General features: G+C 36.8%; 1 protein-coding gene across 1 annotated transcript; it reads right to left on the reverse strand.

Moving 5' to 3' along the window:
• Window positions 1-2,947: 2,947 nt before the first annotated feature.
• LOC145989017 (uncharacterized) lies at window positions 2,948-3,883 on the reverse strand. Its single transcript, XM_083124317.1, has one exon. The coding sequence runs from the start codon at window positions 3,881-3,883 to the stop codon at window positions 2,948-2,950; it is 936 nt and encodes a 311-aa protein (XP_082980443.1).
• Window positions 3,884-18,938: the final 15,055 nt, after the last annotated feature.

Below are 18,938 nucleotides of genomic sequence, written 5' to 3' on the forward strand. Positions count from 1 at the left end.
CACCTTCTTACAGAATAACAGTGTGTGTAAAGAATATAGTTGCATAATTACTCAGCCTATTTTGAATCAAACATATGAAACCTATTATAATATTCTAATAGGTACCGTATCAGTAAAATCATTTAACTTATGCTCGCATAGATAGTTTTCTATTGGACATGGGAAGCTGAATTCTTGAGAATAGGTGCAAGCAAAGTTCGCTTCAGGGCTGGCTCGTCGTGCGTTGGAGAACAAACCCAGAATATATTCTTGTAGCCTGGTAAAATCGGAGTAACACAGAAGAGCAAGAAATTCAACAATTGCTACAAGAAAGAAAATAGAATTAAATATCTGCATATTTACTATGTATAAATTAATTGCTAAAAAACTTCGCTCGATGGTTTCGAACTGTTAACATTTATTTTAGAAATCAAAATTCAGATTGCAAGGAACCTTTATCAAGTTCCTCTTAAGATACATGAGCTAGTGTTAGTATTTAATAGCGCTGTTATGGTAACATATGTAATTACATATTACATAGTCTTTTGATGAAATATGTTACAGAAAACAACTTCCACAAGTAGTACCTATTTACACTTGTTTTTTATTCCTCTGGACGTTTATCATTCAGAATCGTCTGGTTTGCTGCAAAATAATAGAATGTTAATACTAAGATTTTATTCTTGGCAACTAACCAAACCTATCCACTTCATGCTCAGATTGGCTAATCCGAACAGATCCTTTTGTTGAGGAACTGCTTCTGGGTCATGTTGCCTAGTGGAAGTCAATGGCTATACAGTGAAATCCCGGTACTTAGCTATCAGCAGGGGAAAAGACATCTTTCTCCTCCTCTTGTCTTGAACCCTCATACGCTTGTATTTTTTTTAAATTCCACTGTAGTGCATCTGGTTTTCAAATCCTATCTTCTTTCCTAAAATGTTAAGATATCAATGGAAATTCATAAAGAACATGTTTCTTCTCCAATGAAACTTTTGAACCAGGCTATTTTTTTTTCATTTTGTGACTTTCGAATCAACAAAGTTTAGGAATATATTTGGTTATTACTGCTGGAGGAATTATTTAAAAGAGTTCAGTTAGAGAAATACGAAGTAGTTCAATGTGAAAAGAGCTTTTGAATAAAGAATCTGAAAATAATAATGAGAAAACCTTACGTAATCATTAAAACTGCGAAAATAATAACGAGATTGGCCTTGAGGCAAAGAAATAAAAACCAAATATCTTCCCAAGTGAATTCTGAAAGGGAAAAAGAAACATTTGATGTTATTACGGAGATGTCTTTCAAGTCCTTTTATCTAAAAGATCAAGTCATGAAACACAATATAAACATAATATTAGCAGAAATATTCCAGCTACTCAAAATTGGCATGTATCTTAATGGATTCTTCTTCTTCTTCTTTTGCTCTACAGCCCTTGGTGGGCTCTGGCATCCCAAACAATCTTCCTCCACCTCGTTCTATCTTGAGCTACATTTTTCCAATTGCGTATATTATCCTTCTCAAATCTTCTTCAACCGCATCGATCCATCTCCCCTCGGTCTTCCTTTTGGCCTTGTTCCCCACAATTTCTGATTGAATACCAGGCGTGGTAGCCTATCCTCTTCCATTCTCATCAGATGTCCTGCCCATCTTAAGCGTTGAGATTTTATATATCTCACCACATGTTCATATTGAATCAATCCTTCTAACTCCATATTATTCCTAATTCTATAGGATCCATATTCATTCCTAACGGGGCCAAATATCTTACGTAATATCTTCCTTTCAAAACACATTACCTTGTTTTCTGCTCTAGATGTAAGTTTCCAAGATTCTGCACCATATGCTATAACTGGTCTAATAAGTGTCCTATACAGTCTTAATTTTGTGTTCCTAGAGAGGTTTTTTGACTTAAATAATTCTATATGTGCATAATACTGTCTATTTCCAGCCTGTATCCTTTGGTTAACAATCTCTTCTTCTTCTATGTTGTTATGTAGAAGAGCTCCAAGGTAAGTAAAAGTGGGTACTCCTTCAAAGTGATAGGTACCTACATTCAAAGCCAGAGAGTTTCGTCTGGCTGGCGATCTGGACATTCTCATATATCTTGTTTTAGTTTCATTAATTAATAGTCCTATTTCTCTGGATTTACTATCTATCTTTAAAAAAGTGCTTTTAAGATTTGCAAGTGTCCTTGATATTATCACAATATCGTCAGCATAAGCAAATATCTGTGTTGTTTTGTAGAATATACTCCCCCTTTTTTGCAGTGGACTGATAATATCATGTAGTACAATAATGAAAATTAGGGTGGACAGAGCATCCCCTTGTCTCACTCCTGTTTCTATGTTAATAGTTGGTGAGACTTCTCCCTGCACAATGACTCCCGCTGTTGTATTTTCTAAGGTTACCTTTATCAATCTTATTAATTTATCTGGAAATCCTACTTTCTTGAATACTTTCATGATCCCTGATCTGTGTAAGCTATCAAATGATCGTTGATAGTCTATAAATAAAAAGTGTAGATCTATATTTTGCTCATAGAATTTTTCCATAATTTGAGATATGGTGAAGATGTGATCTATGGTAGATCTATTTGGACGGAATCCACATTGATATTCCCCTAGGATTTCTTCTGCCTGTTTAGATGCTCTCATATATAGGATATTGGAAAATAATTTGTATCCAATATTTAATAGTGTTATTCCCCTGTAGTTGCCACAATTCCTTTTATCACCCTTTTTATGGATGGGGAAGATAACTCCATATTTCCAACTACATGGTATTTTATCTTGATCCAATATCATGCAAACTAGCTCATGGACTTTCTTCCAAAGTGTTTCTCCACCCTTTTTAAACATCTCCGCAGGGAGCAAATCTTCTCCAGGTGCTTTATTATTATTTAATTTTGATATTGCACACTTTACTTCTTCAAACGATGGTCTTTGTACCTCACATTCTGTAACTTGGGTTTAGTCTTCATCTACATTATCTGTTATATTAAATTTAGATTTATAGAGCTCCTGAAAATATTCTGACCATCTTTCCAGACATTTGGCTTGATCCGTAATAAGCTTCCCATTTTTGTCTTTACATACGTTTAACCTTGGTTGATATCCAGTACTAAGATTTCTAACAGCTTTGTACATTTCTCTTGTATTTCCCTCTGTATGATGTTCCTCTATTTTCCTTACTCGCTTCTCCATCCAATATGTCTTTTTCCTCCTACAGATTTTAGTCGCTTTCTTCCTGGCATCTTTATATGCATTCATCGATGCTCTTGTTTCTCTTTGAATCATCTTTTTCCGTAACTCATTTTTCTTCCCTATTAGTACTCTACACTCTTCATCATACCAATCTTTTCTGTTAGATCTCTTCCTTTGCCCTAATATCTCTTCTGATGTTTCAGTCAGAGTTTTCTTCATATCATTCCATATTTCCTCAATGCTATTATTTTCATTCTCATCACTTAATTGTTGGTGTATTTGTTCCTGAAAAGCTCTCTTATCGCTGTCTTTCTTTAACTTTTCTATATCCCAACCAGTTCTCCTTTTCCCCCTGATTTTGCCTATATTAGACAATCGTTGCCGCATTATAGATTTGACTAGGAAGTGATCACTGTCACAATTGGCCCCTCTGTGTGTTTTAACGTCTATAACAGGTGTGGCATATCTGCTGTTCACCAGAACATGATCTATCTGGTTTGTGTATGTTCCGCCGGGAGCTCTCCAGGTGCCTTTATGAATATCTTTCCTGGGGAATTGGGTACTTTTTGCAAGCATTTTATTTTGTATACAGTACTGTATTAATCTCCAACCATTCTCACTGGTGACTGAATGTAAAGAATTCTTTCCTCCCAATTCTTTGACTTCAGATTCTCTTCCAATTTGTGCATTGAAGTCACCCATGACAAGTAGTATATCATGTCTACTTGTACTTTCATTTAACAAGTCCAACTATTCATAAAATTGTTCTTTGTCCAGTTCTTCTGCATCCTCCTTAGGTGCGTAAGCAGAGATGATGGAGATGTTATAGAACTTGCCTTTAAGTCTAATTTTACACAGTCTGTCATTTACTGGTATAAATTCCATTAGCGATTTCCTAGCTTCTTTACTTATTATCAAGCCTGTACCCCTGTGTGTTCTGGTTTCAGCACCACTGTACAAAACTGTACAGTTTCCCTTGTCTATCTGACCACTCCCAGGCCATTTTATTTCTTGCAGTGCCAGAACATGCAACTTATATTTTATAAATTCATCAACAATTTCTGGCAGCTTACCAGCTTGTAGCATTGTTTGCACATTCCATGTCCCCATCCTGAGATCATTTACCTTAACTCGTAGCCGTGTTCGTCTTCTGGTTTCCTTCCATATCCGAGGCTCATTGTTGGGTCTCTGAACAGCGGATATTTTCCTAGGATTGGGTCGTCAGCCCAATGCCTCAACCCCCAACCTGGAGGACCAGGATTTGTATTGGGTTTACTCCCTTAGAGAGATTGGCTTCACCACGCCTTACAGTTCAGGGTTTTCCTTCCCTTAGCCTTTGAGTTAATCCCTACCCGCAAGGCAGCGGGGGCAGCACCTATTTAATGGCGATGCTTACTCGCCATGTCACCAGGCCGTTATCAAGCATTGTGGTATTTAATGAGTGTAGTCTTGCCAAGAACTACACTCCCACACTCTGATAACCTGGTCGCCTCGGTTCGGGGGACTCCGGTCTAACCGTCAAGGTCCCTAATCTGCATATCTGCAGACCGTTCCGCTATCCACCACCCTGTGGACCCGCCCAGTAGCTGAGGCTCGCCCATTAAACAGCACAAACATAACATTAGTCGAAAGCAACCCAGCTACTTAAAATGGACGTGTAGCTTAATGGATTATTAATCTAACAAAATTATCCTATGAAATGTTGTCCAAGTGATCAACTCGCCAAAAGTCCACTTCCAACGTACTACGCCTTCCTGTTAGCGTGGAATGTCCACAGCTGTGTGGCAAGATCAAGGCACATGGCTTATGGCTGAACAACTGATAAGGGGAGGGAGGCAGGTGGAATGATGCTCTCCTCCTTGACGTAGAACTCTGCAAAACATAACTTTCTTCAGATTTTGATTTCAGATTTTTGATCCATGCTCTGAATGAACTGAAACTTGAAGATCCGGGTGTGGTATAAGAGATCAGGCCCTTCCTGATTTCCTCAACTATCTAGAGAGATTAATCATGTGTACGTATATATATTAAACTATCAACAGGCAAGTTACGAAAACACGAACGTAATAATTTACCACAATAATTATACATACCTCAAGAACCATTTATTCTTGTACAAAATTCAATATTTTCTTCTTTAAAAGTAAGCAAGATGTTTCACTGAATGAAACTAGCAATAATTATGACAGAACACGCTAAAGGTACATAAAATTGAAACAAATTGAGAGTTCATTCTTACTACATATAAAGGCTTCAAAAATTTAGAAAATGTAACAGGAGTAATATGATAACGTTAGTTAAAGAGTGAAACGCTCAACATTTAGACAATATCAGCAATTTAAATTTCAAATTTTAAAAGCAGTTTCTCTTACGTTGTTACGTGAAAATACATGAACACAATGGGTAGTGTTGTCTCTCCCGTGTAGCCAAATGATTAAAAGAACTGACCTTGACCTAGCGTCGTGAGGACAACTGGGAATTTATCATAAAAGAAATAACATGCTTCCGTCTCGAAAGTCTATGGAACTAGATGCGTTGACCATGCGTCCTCCAATAAAATGCCACTTGGCCTGCCTTGGACCTCAAAGGGTTGTTACTCGTACACAGGGTACATACTTAGTTAGGTTTCGTACACTTCCAATATATTGAAGTCAAATTACTGCCCTTCGAACAACAAAGTGTAGAAAATAATATGGAAGTAATAGATTCAAAAGGTTTATAAAAGCTAACACGAGGAACTTTGCCAAACAGATCTAACCCTCTAAGTAAGTGAAAATTAATTACAACCAACTACTTACTTTTGCATAAACTAAAAATCAGAACCACCACCACAATATGCTAAAACCTCTATGCCTTCAAAACTTTCCATATTGGCAAGTCCAGTCAGACAAAGTTTTCAAATACATGCATTAACCGAGAAGTATACTCCTATGCCAGATCTAGTGTGAACTTTCCCTTTGCAACATGCCAGATAGCCAGCAACAGATTACACATATTACTACACATGTTTAACTGTTTGGAGAATATCACATTTTGTTTAAAAAATCTTAAAGACAATAGTTATAATTCTTACAGAGGTGGTCGTTTCACACCGAGATTATTATGTCGTACTGCAACATGTTATTTCTATTTATCTTCATCTAACTTGTTTTCGCAATTTCTCATATTCAAATGTGTTCTCAAATATACGTATTTCGATCTTACCTGGTTAAGGGGAAATCATACCTTTCGTTCAAACGCGGCCGTTTCTCGCGTTTTCTTTCCGAAGAGACACGAGTTTCATCCATTTACTTACATTGAAGAAAAGAACAATTTTACTATTTCTCCTGAAATATTGGACTTGTGACTTTCAAATGTTTAAGGGACGTTATTGAAAGGTGTATTTCATGGTCCGTAAATTCAAATTTCTTGTATCACAAATGGTTCGATACTTGGTTTTATTTACACTAGGTTTGGCAACATTGTTTCAAAATGTCATTAACAAGCGCGGTCAACCTCGTCCCTTTACATGAGAGGGCTCTTCCCTGGTGGTTGGCGCGTGCCCTTTCCTTTCTCGATCATTTCGGCAGGGTTGGAGGGGGTGCAAATGAGCCAACAGCTTTTGGAATTCCATAGAAGCCTTGAAGCTTTGTTCGCTACGTATGTCAAGTGGAAATCGTCACATTTTTATAAATTATTCAAGTTAATCTCAAACGTTTGACATCCATTATCTCATGAAAACACACAAATGTTAATGAATTAATCGTGGCGAGTCTGGCTTGATATCAAGATAAAATTGTCACACACAAAAAAATGAGCAACAAAAATGTACTATCTTTTAAGCATTTGTTAGCACACGAAAGCACGCGATTTATTTTAACCCTAGCTTACCCGAGGGAGGTGAGGGAGTGCTGTCAGGTACATCACCTCTATTTTTTTATATTTCTCAACTGTGGTTTTATTTTATGAAAAATTGAAAATAAATTACATTGTTCCCTACGGTGTTCAATATTTCTGTATTTCCTTCGCTCATAAAAACATAAATGTAATGTAAGTAGGAGGCAAAATTCATTAGGTGAGCCTATCAGGTGTCATCTTTGAATGCATGTTATTCGAGACGTGTAGAATAGGTTGACAATGATAGTAATTTTTGTAATTATTGTCCTCTATAAACAAAAACAATATTAATACAAAAATATGTTTTTAGTTAGCTTTAGCGAATGGTAAAATATGTGTGCGACACTCGTGCAATAATTGGTTATTTTTTATTAATGATGGTATTTCTTGTGATTATAATTAATTAATAAAAAACTGCACATATATAATCAACAAAGAAAGCAGAATTCAATAACAAAACGGTTTTGAAATTTTAGTGATAAAAAAATGTCGACCTGTGAGCTCCCTTCTGGTAAGTTTCTCTTATGGTAAGCTAGGGTTAATTAGCACAATAATATTAATCAAGATCTTAATAAATAAATTATTTCATAGCGATTCTGACTTGATATAAAGATAAAATAGCCACAAGAAAAAAATATTTTTGAGCAACAGAAATATACCATTTTTTAGGCATTCGTTAGCACACGAAATCACACTATTTATTTAGATCTGAACCCAAATTGTAATGAAGATATAATGAATTAATCTTGCCGATTCTGGGTTGATATCAAGGTGGTCCACAGGTTTTTTCCTCGGGGAGGAGGGGGGAAAGATTTCATGTCTTGTCCTTCAGTTTTATCTTCTTTATTATTATTGTTGCTGCTCTTCAAATCATAAAATTCAAATTGAATTGAAAAACTTTCGCATGTATGCAAGTTCAAGTTCGAGCCTACTATTTAAATAGAAACTGGATTCGCCTTGCTTCCTTCTCATAAACATCAATCACTTTGTTGATGAACAGTCTATTTTGAACATTTTCACAATGCACAGATATCAAATAGAGACTATGTTTTTACGTGACGAAGTGTAATGCGAAAAAAAAGTAGAGGAAAGTACGTGAATATGGAATAGGGTTGTAACAAGTTCATTAAAATTAGTTACATCAAACCAGGCACCACGGGAAGCGAAATTGTGGAAGATGGGAAGGGAACCAATTTTATCACCCGAGTTGGAGGAACAATTTTCGTAATATCTCGTAATGGATATCAAAAGTTTTGGGGTGCTACCTCTCGGTCCAGTCTCAGCTACCTCTGATGTTTCGTACTATAACCTCTGCTCACAATGAAATCACTTCAACGTCACCTACATCTAGTACATTTGTTGAAGAAAATAAATCCATGGATGGTTTCTCCAGTAGCTATATATGGTATAATTGAAGTGGTTCCGAAAATTTTAGGTGTAGAACACCCCTTCCCCCTTCCTTCAAAAAAGAGGATGTGCAGATCTAGGCACGATGTCGTTTACATTGAGTGCTGTTAAAAGGGTCGCATAATGATTGATTTTGCATCTCTTTTCTACCACTGCCACTTTGGCTAATCGCGACGATGAGAATGAGTGATGAAATATGAAACTAATGAAGAGACACTCACGAATAACACTCATGCACAGGCAGGGATTAGAAACTGGCTCTTTGGCGTCTGCATTTGTGCTAACCACTACGCCATGGAAGTCTGTGAGTTACATATTGAATACCAACTCCAAGATGAAAGGTGAAATGTCCATCAATAGTACTGATGTTGCGGTCTACGTTTTAACTAACGATGGTTAGGAATGTATTGTAGCAGATATCTAGTATGTAATAGTCTGTCATACTGTATGATGCAGTGAGACTGTACAGGATATGAATAAGTTGTTCTGATCATATCGTGTATGGAGGTTGACGCAGAGATCAATTAGCACTGGTGAATACGAAAACAATATTCCTGGAACTAGGTTTGGTTTTATCGAAGAGCTGATCTAATAAGGTATTTAGTTCGAATTCTGGGTAAACCATAGATGTGTGTTTGTCCCATAATCTATTCCATCACTTCATCTGTCATCCTCATCGTCGCTCCCGACCAAAGAAGTAGAAAATCGACGTAATATAATAAAAATATAGTCAGTTCATGTGAATGATAGGATTATGCCTTCAATGAAAACCACACATGCATTCTTCTTTCAATGTACATTACCTTGTATTTTTTTCATCGATGTTAGCCTAACGGTGACGTAAATATGTATATCATCCGATTAATGAAGACTTGAAAGGGCACGTTTATCCCAGTACTTGACCCCCATACGAAAATTCGTTATTGCGCCTCTGCCCATTAGACCTGCAGTAGGGTGACCAGACGTCCTGATTTTTGCAGGACAGTCCTTTTTTGAGGGTCATGTCTTGCGGTCTGCGATGCTACTCCAAAAATGTCCTAATTTTCAACAGCGTCCTGCGAAATGGCCTGCCAAACAGACTAATTGTTTACCTCTATGAAACTGTTAGTGCCTTTTAAATTAATAGTATTGTTAGTTTGCAAAGAAATACTTGTAGATCTATAAATTTTCACGCTCGCTTCGCTCGCGACCTTTGTCTTACTGTAAAGCTTATATTTATTGCTTGGAAGCAGATATTGCATGTACTCTCTTCATGATATATATGATATGCAAGGTACCGAGTGATGGCAAAGTAATATATACAGGGCCGCATTGAAAATTACAAATAGCCCAATTATGGGATTTGCATGTTTGATGCATTGATGAGATTATTACTACAGCTGCAGCAAGATACGAGTACATTCTCAATATTGATTAATATTTTATTAGATATTATTTCACAATGTATGGATCTTTTATGGTAAGAAAGAAGGGAAAACACAAAAAAACGAGAGAGAGATAGGAAGGTCAATCTGTAAAATTAAAAGATAAGCAAATGGAAGAACGAAAAAGAGAGAAATGAAAAGGATAATATACGAAATATACCTCCGTGACAGAGTGGTTGAACGCTAGGAAGTCAGGGGTCCTGGGGTAGGATCCCGGCCAGATGTTCTTTGTGGGTGTCCATTCATGAATTTTAATCATATCATCACTCATATTGATTGTTGCAATTAGCCAAAAGTAAAAAAGGCGACGTTAAATAACACAATAAAATCAAATAAAAAAGAAAAGATATCAAAGAAGTTTGTGTAATATTTCAGGAGACTCATAAGCAGCGTGACTTTTTCATTGCCATACGGGGGGGAGGGGTGTACTTGATCCTGTGCTCTTTTAGTTATAGCTGCAATCCCTCCCCCCCTCCGTACGCATCCATGGATGTCCTGCTTTTCGTTGAAAATCTGGTCACCCTGCCTGCAGGGACATGAATTGTGAATGAAGTCCTTTCAAATCTCCGAGTCCACGGCTGCCAAAGACCAACAAGGCTGTTCTTGAGAATGCAGTCCACCACTTCCTCCTCCTGCGAAACAGATGACCGACCGCTTGCTGGATTCTCAGAACCTGTTTACCATGGCTGAAAATGGGGAAGAAGACTCAGCTATTAGGTTTCCGCAATTGAGACCATTTGACGGGCAGTTCTACGCTATTGCCAATCTTAATGTAAATAAAACCAAGTATCGAACCATTTGTGATACAAGAAATTTGAATTTACGGACCATGAAATACACCTTTCAATAACGTCCCTTAAAAATTTGAAGGTAGCAGGTCCAATACTTCAGGAGAAATAGTAAAATTGTTCTTTTCTTCAATGTAAGTAAACGGGGGAAACTCGTCTCTCTTCGGGAAAAAAGGGAAGAGACGGCCGTGCTTGAACGAAAGGCATGATTTCCCCTTAGCAATGAAAGCTAATTTTCCTCCTTGGTTGGCAAAACGCCTGTAGTTTGTTGTTGCAATCACTAGCCATTCATAACCAACAAACCAACCATCACAAGAGGAGGTACATCAATGTTCGTAAGAAATGTTGTCTGAAAAGAACCAAAATGAAAATGTATTTGTGAAAAGTGTTTCAAAACGTCCACCAAATATTCATCTTTTATCCATAACAAATCACTGTCTACATACATTATGAGGCTAGTCTCAAATTTGCAAACTCTTTTGAAATATAATTGGAATTACGACATAGAAAAGAATTAGTGGTCCTCGTGGTGACCATGTGTCTCTCCACAAAACTCAAAGCGACTAGCTAAATATTATATTTCCCATTCAATAAAATTTGTTTGGTTTCTTGTTTGCTCAAGTACGGCATTTATGTCGAAGGTCGCTTCGTCAATGAGCAGAATTTTGTTTTTAAAATCGGTTACATCCATGTTCATCAGTGAGATGCGTCTGAAATTAAAAATTTAAGAAATCCACAAAATTCGACACAAAACCAATTAACTTTTGTAGATATATAAATTTGCACTAATGATACATTTCGGTCATACCATTAAGACAGCATAGTATTTGGGAAAAATATCTAATGTCACAAAAAATTGTGACTATTCATACACTGCAAAGAAGGAACTTGGATAACTGGTAAGTTAGTTTACAAAAATATTTTATATTCATATGTTTATCAATCATCAATTTGTCAAGATCAAAAGAACTATACGTTTTAAACTTCATTATTTACGAAGTTTGCAACAAGTTTTCATCAAATAACCAAGTATTTGAAAAGATTACAAATATCAAAAGGATGACCACACAATCATACTGCGAGTTTTGTTATGCAAATTACAGATATGCTATATAAATATTATTATTTTATTCTACTCCCTCTGTCCCATAATTATTGTCCGGTACACTTTTGTTTGTTGTCCCAAAATACTTGTCCGATATTCAAACTGTGACATGTGTGTATACAGAAGAAGAAAATGAAACATGGGAATGAGTCATACAACGTTATTACTCAAGGATCAGTACAAATTGGCCGATCAAGTATCCAAAAGAACATAAATAAAAAGTTACCATTTTGGCATACCGGACTATAATTATGGGACAGAGGTAGTACACTATCCTTAAATAATGTTTCACATCAATCTTCTAATGTATTGAACTCACAAAGTCACACGTTCCAATACGTACCAAAATGTTCTGGATCATTGTTGTCTGACTGAAGATGAAGACTTGTTCAGCAAGATTAAGATGATACTTTATGTCTGGTTTACAGCAGACAGGAGGAACAATTGCGTACATCTTGTCTTGGTAAAACTCATTTCCTTGAGGACCAACAAAGATAAACACGATTTATGCACCTTACATTGACGGAGTAAATTGAAGCTGTGGTTGCAGAAAATGAATAACAAAATAATATTGATATCCTGAAACTATGGACACACACACACATTATCATAGTTCATAATGGCAGTGACAGTTTCTTCATATCATGTTGTTACTACGAAAGTTTCACGTGACGTTTTGTACAAGCGCACATGGGTAATAATCTCAATGTGGAAGTCATGAAACAAAGCCAATTAATCATATCTTTCTCACTTTTATGCAGGAACTGTGCAATAGAAAAGCTGAATATTGTAATAACAGTTAAATTCCAAAGGATTGTAACACACTAATCTTGACCTCGGCCAATACAGTAGTAGTATACAGTAGTAGTATACATACTGATCAGTTTGCCAACTAAATTCTACATGAAAACTAAAATAAATACGGTCCTACCACACATGCATATTTTAAAATTGTGTGTTATTAAATCAAGTCACAACTATACATAAAAACTAAAATGAAGACAATCATATCACACCTACACTAAACTACTCCCATACTCATTCCGATATTGGCCAGCTCTGATCTGATTGGCGAAAATTTATTCTGTACGAAAATCAATCTAACTGTACTGTACACTCAATGTCAAAACATTGGACATGATCTACCATTGGGAGATTCATCATAGCCAACAACTAGCTGTAATACGCTGGTCAAGTCGTCTGCTGGGCCCGCGCATGGGTGCGGCCATATTGGCATTAAACAACCGGTTGCTACGGTGGTTGCTAAGGTCGGCAACATGGCGTTGGCTATAGAGCGTTGCTGATGTTTTCGAAAGATGAGCCGAAAACAATGAAGGAGAGAGAGAGATAGCATGTAAGGAGAACCACTTTCGTAGTTTCAGATGCATAAGATAAGAAGGAGTCGTCGAAGGAAGGGCGCAAGAAAGCATGGAGGAAAGAATATGATGTTAAAGAATGCGATACTTTGATGTCACACGTGTTATGACTAGCACTTTTTCGAAAATTTTGCAGTAGTTTTCTCAATAATAGCTTTGTGTATGTGCGAAGAGATGTTTGGTACCTTTCTATATATATTTACGTGAACCAGGTTAAATATTTTACATAACCAATGTAGGCTCTATTCCTTTGTTATGAGCCTATTACGAGGACAAAAGGGTTGAACACAACATGTGCCGTTTCCTCTGCCCATCATTATCTTCTTATTATTGCAACTTATCACTTTATCATGTTCAGGTCGGTCAGTAGGCTCCAGGCCCCAGGAATTTATCCAGTAGCGTAATTAACATGCTCTGCGCCCCCCCATACCCCCGGCGCAACTTTCAGTTGTGCGCCCATACTCGTTTAAAAATATACAAATATATTTATTTTCTAAAATATTAATTCACGCCCACATTTATATTAGGTATATAAAAACATGAAAATGCACACATGTAATTTGAATCAATGTAAAAACTGATACGAAAGGTTAAGACAACAGAGAAACTAAAAAAATTATATATTATAATTATATATGAAAACAGACTGTCGCGGTGGCTCAGTCGGTAACGCGTCTGACTACCATGCTAAAGGTCCCGGGTTCGATCCCCGGCCGGTTCAAATCCGGGAACTTTTCTAACGGTGGAAGCGGCCCCGGCGCCCACCCAGCGTCGAATAACATGGGTACCTGGGGGAAACCCTGGGGGTTAAAGGCGGTCAGGGACGTGATGCTGATCACATCACCCCTACTCACGACCGGATCAAGAAAGTGTGGGGCGTTACCCCCACACCCCCTATACGCCTTCATGGCGTGCTGCTATGCACAGGGGGACACTTTACCTTTTTTTATTACAAAAATTACGATATTGTTAAATGATCATTAGCAGTCCTCTGCATTTTTTTCGTGGAAGCAAATTCTTGTTTGATAGTTTTCGAGCTCGATCACTCTCGCTCCTGACATTGTGCTTCTCAGGTAATCTTTGGTGAAATTTAGCTTAGAAAATCATTTCGTCGAGGAAGATTTTCTCTTTTCCGTTTGGTAAAAATTGTAAGTAGGGTGAAAATTAGCGTTGCCAACGTGTTCTCTTGCCTTTCGTCTACCCATCGCCTACGTAAACCATTCAGCTAATGGAATTTTGTTTTTCTAATCTGGTAATCCACTTTCTACTTGTGATTAACATTTTCTGTTTGCAGTTAGGGGCATAAAATATAATATGTTCGGTCGAAAATATATTATAACGGCGAAAGTAAACCTTTTGTGAACTATGGGTCTTTCTTAGTTTATCATTCTTACTGCGCCCCGAAGCTTTTGCGCCCCCCCCCCCCCCAGCACCGCGGGGGTTACGAGGGTGTTATTTACGCCATTGCATTTATCACATATTCAATCTTTCGTTCAATAGTCCTTAATGCACACAGCGATATGTATAACTCGGAGAAGGGGTGAATTTCCAAGAAGCTGGAAGATAAGCTTCTAGGGGAGAGATTTCTTTCCTATTGCTGGTAGTTTGCCATTGTCAGTTGTGTTGTGTTCCTGTGATAAAATAACGGAATTGTTTCAACGTGATTTTATTTATCTCAATTCCTCAATCTATAAATGGGAGTAAAATATTTTCGGTTAGAAATCGCTTATTTACGAGTTACGATTATACAGAATTTCTGGAAATTCAAGAACATAATATATTTTGGAAAGTGACATTCGTTTAAGATGTAAATGCGAACCTAATTTCCTGAAATAACAGACGTGATACACCTTGAGTTTACACATTTACTTTGTATGCAATAATAATAATAATAATACGGTGGAGGCACATAGTGGTTCGGATTACAATTTAAACTGTAGGTCCAGTCCCGATTAGCCTTACTGTGCAGAAACCTCACTTAAAACGCCAAATCAACCAATCAATGATAATAATATATGATTGTTATTTTCATATGCATTTATTATTGTTGTTGATACTAGTAGTAGCAGTACTAGCATAACTATTCTATGGTACTAGTCCCAATTCATTTGTGGTTGCTGTTCCGGCTATTGACTGAAATCACTTTAGACACTTCCAATATTACTACTACTACTTAAAATAAGTCAATGGCTTGACTACCCCTACAAGAATTCCTTTCCACGTCTATGACTATGTACTACACATATATTTTTCCGATCGAGAAAATGAATTGTAGTTTTTGAATACCCATTAGTGCAAAGGCACGAAATATGCCTAATGTGCACAATGATTGTCATGATGCGCATAGAAATAAGACTTATCTGACCACAGACAAAAAACTATCCAACTTACGTTCATTTACCCGTCAACAAGCCTGTGTAGCGAAACCGAAAAAATCGTAAGTTGCTGGTCACTTTCATGGAAAGTACCTGCTTTGTTCTTCCATTTTAAATTTAACTTGTCACCTGTAAGCAACCTGTATTTTATGTACGTATTCTTCTGAATCTAATCTTTACAATGGTGTAAGATACATATTACCATTTTTTTTAAAAAAAAACTGTCACTAAGAACAAAAGGTATCCCTTGCTGTCCGTTTCCAATACTAACTGCATGGGTAAAGTACGGACAGCGCGTTGTATATTGCCAGGTATACCGTTGCTATGGCAACAGCGCCGGAAGTGACGTTCACTAGACCAGCGTATATTAGAAACAGTCGTATGTGAATTGCAAGATGTGCGCACACAGTCTTATAAATTATTATAAAGAATAAAGTTGCACAATTACTTAGCATATTTTGAATTTAATATCCCAAATCTATTATACCGGTAATATTCTAATATGTAACGTATAAGTAAAATCATTCAACGTATCTTCGCATAGAGTGTCATCTATTGGACGTGGGAATCTGAATTCTTCAGATTAGGTGCAAGCAAAGTTGACTTCAGTCCTGGCTCGTCGTGGATTGGAGAACAAATCCAGAAAATATTCTTGTAGCCTGGTTTAATCGGAGTAACACAGAAGAGGAAAGTAATTCAACCATTTCTACAAAAAAGAAAATAGAATTATATATCGGTGTATTTACTACACATAAAATAATTATAATCGCTAAAAAATTCGCTCGATTGTTTGGAACTGTTAACATTTATTCTTTAGGAATCAAAATTCAGATTGTTTCACATTATCGTTACGTCTCACGTTGGTTCCCCTGGTGTCCTAAATTTGGGTGTTTATTTTAGTTCTTACCAGTAGCGACCCCTCCATGGAACAGAGGAAACAGAAGCTGCTCTCTCAAATCGATGCACTTTTTAATATTAATACATTTATGAAATGAACACTTCAAACATCAACGCTCAACTACAGCCGTCCGCTCTCGTATTGTACCAAACAAGCATGGCGAAGTCCCACTTGACTCTCGAAGTTCTTCCAGCCACTTCTGAAATGTGACGAACTCACTGGAAGCTGTGACTCCTAGCTGTTGTCTCAGTGCATACTTAAGATTTGCTGTACTTCGATTTTTGCTTCGTGACAAACTTTTAATTGAGTTAAAATAATAGTTTGGGCTGCAGAAAATCTAACATTATCTTGTTGTTGAAAATTTGTCTCTTTGCAATGTTTTTGTTATTTGGTGCAATGTTATGGTTTCGAGAGACGTTTTTGGAAACGCCAACCCCTCATTTTTAAACCCACATAGAATACATGAAAGGAAAAACATGATGGGTCTCAAATGACCTTATCGGGATTCGAACCCTTAACCTTCGCCAGTAAGATTGTCGGGTACTGAACGTGATCTCATTATGATTATCGTTACTTGATCAAAATGTATGCTCCTTAAAATGAAATCGTAAATACCTCTACGGGTATGGATGATTTGCGTTCTGGTGATCTGGTTACCTGCTTGATCCAATTCCGTATGCCACTAGTTTCTTATCGGACTCCTTCCTCTCTCCTGGGCGGATCTGTTCCATTGACAGATGGACGACGAATCGGGGATACTCTGAAGAAATGTGTGAAACACACCCACACACACACTCCTGCTTATGATTTCACCTACGAGTAGAGGTAAGCAAACATGATCACTATAAAGCAGAGCAGATTAGTTCATCTAAGAGTCCCTCGAGGCAGCTATCCACCTCAGGTTTGCGAGTGGAACTTCTGTATTGGATGTGAGTGACTGGGCTCTAAAAACGTTGGCTAGCCAGATGTGTTATTCTTTTGGACAGAGGCCATAGTCCCTGGTGACTACAGCGGAAACCATTCCTTTCTGGAATTCGCAGTACTTCTGGGCACCAACAGGAACTCCTCAAGTGTACTTCGGGAGTTCAGCAATATCTCTTTCCATGTTCCATTCTGCTCCTGAGATCGGAATCTTATAAAATACAAGAGATGGAATTTCAAATACGTATGTTATCAAGTTCTTTGAAATTACGGAATTTTTAATAAGAATCATTATTTTCAGATATATATATATATATATTTCTCAAATCATTTGAGCTTGCCGTGCAGACCATAATATGCCCTGAAAAAATACTGTAAAAATATTGCTTTTATAGTTATGAAAGCTCTAAAAATATTGTCGCCCGTAATACTCAAATACCACCCACTTCAAATAATTACACAATTCTGTAAAATAATTCTGTTCGATAGGTTTGATGCATAATATTGTTTGAGGCAGTGTAAACAAAAATACATTTTTAGATCCATCAGGAAAATCGCCAACAAGAACAGAAATCATATTTTATCCCCTCCCCCAAAATACGCACAACTTCTAATATATTCAAGGTTTTCTTATTATTCAAATGCCCTGGAAAAGAGTTTTCTGGTTCACAATTGCCCGGTTGAAGATTAAATCTCTTTTCGGGCTTCAAATCTCGTCATGCAGTTTCATTTGCAAGAGTAGGAGAATAATTTGCTGAACATGTCTCAAACCTCAATTAAGTGCCATGCTTGTAGTACAAACATCCCTATATTTCCAGTTATCTGAAATTTGGAGAACTATATGAACCACATAGTCATACTCCGAGTCATCTCTCTTGAGATACTGTGCTATTGAATGAATAACTTAATCCTCCATCCTTCATGAAAACTGTTGCTTTACACAAAATGTCAATGTGTAGTTCTGAAAAACAAATATGACCAAGGGAGTTGAGACATATCATGAAAATTGACAATCATAAAAAATATCAACCATGATAAACAACAACAGTTTAAGTCAAAAAATCTGAAACCCAATATATTCTGAATAGCAATCAGCTGATAATAGATGTAAACACTAAGTTAGGTTTCATATATTCCAAATAAACGAATGTAAATACCTTTCCAACCAAAGTAAATAATACAATTATGCAAGATATCAAAAGCTTCTAATATTCCGAAGGAGTTTACGCGATAACATTGCATTTTACCAATTCAAAACTAGTATGTGCAGTTCACTATAATCAACAACTCGTATATACCTTGAAATAGGTTCACTACAATTGCACCACGCCTAATACCAATTTCCTTATGCATAACAAATATCCATATTGGCAAGTTGTATCAGAGTGAATAGTTGACAATGTAAATTTAAGCAAACATTTACCCCCATTTCATGTAACTTAGAAGTAATTTTCGGTTTCGTGATGATATGCACCTATGAACATATTTCACGCACAAATTCTTGGCTAATGCTTACAAGTTTCAGGTTACAGATTTACTCTTTTTAAGTTTAAATCTCTCACAAACATTTAAAAAATACCACTTCAT

The sequence above is a fragment of the Lepisma saccharinum genome, chromosome 6 (genome assembly GCF_977018435.1).
Source record: "Lepisma saccharinum chromosome 6, izLepSacc3.1, whole genome shotgun sequence".
Classification (NCBI taxonomy): domain Eukaryota; kingdom Metazoa; phylum Arthropoda; class Insecta; order Zygentoma; family Lepismatidae; genus Lepisma; species Lepisma saccharinum.

Excerpts from the sequence above, each read along its gene's own strand:
- LOC145989017 (XM_083124317.1), bottom strand. The coding sequence starts at position 3,883 with ATGGGTGACTTCAATGCACAAATTGGAAGAGAATCTGAAGTCAAAGAA.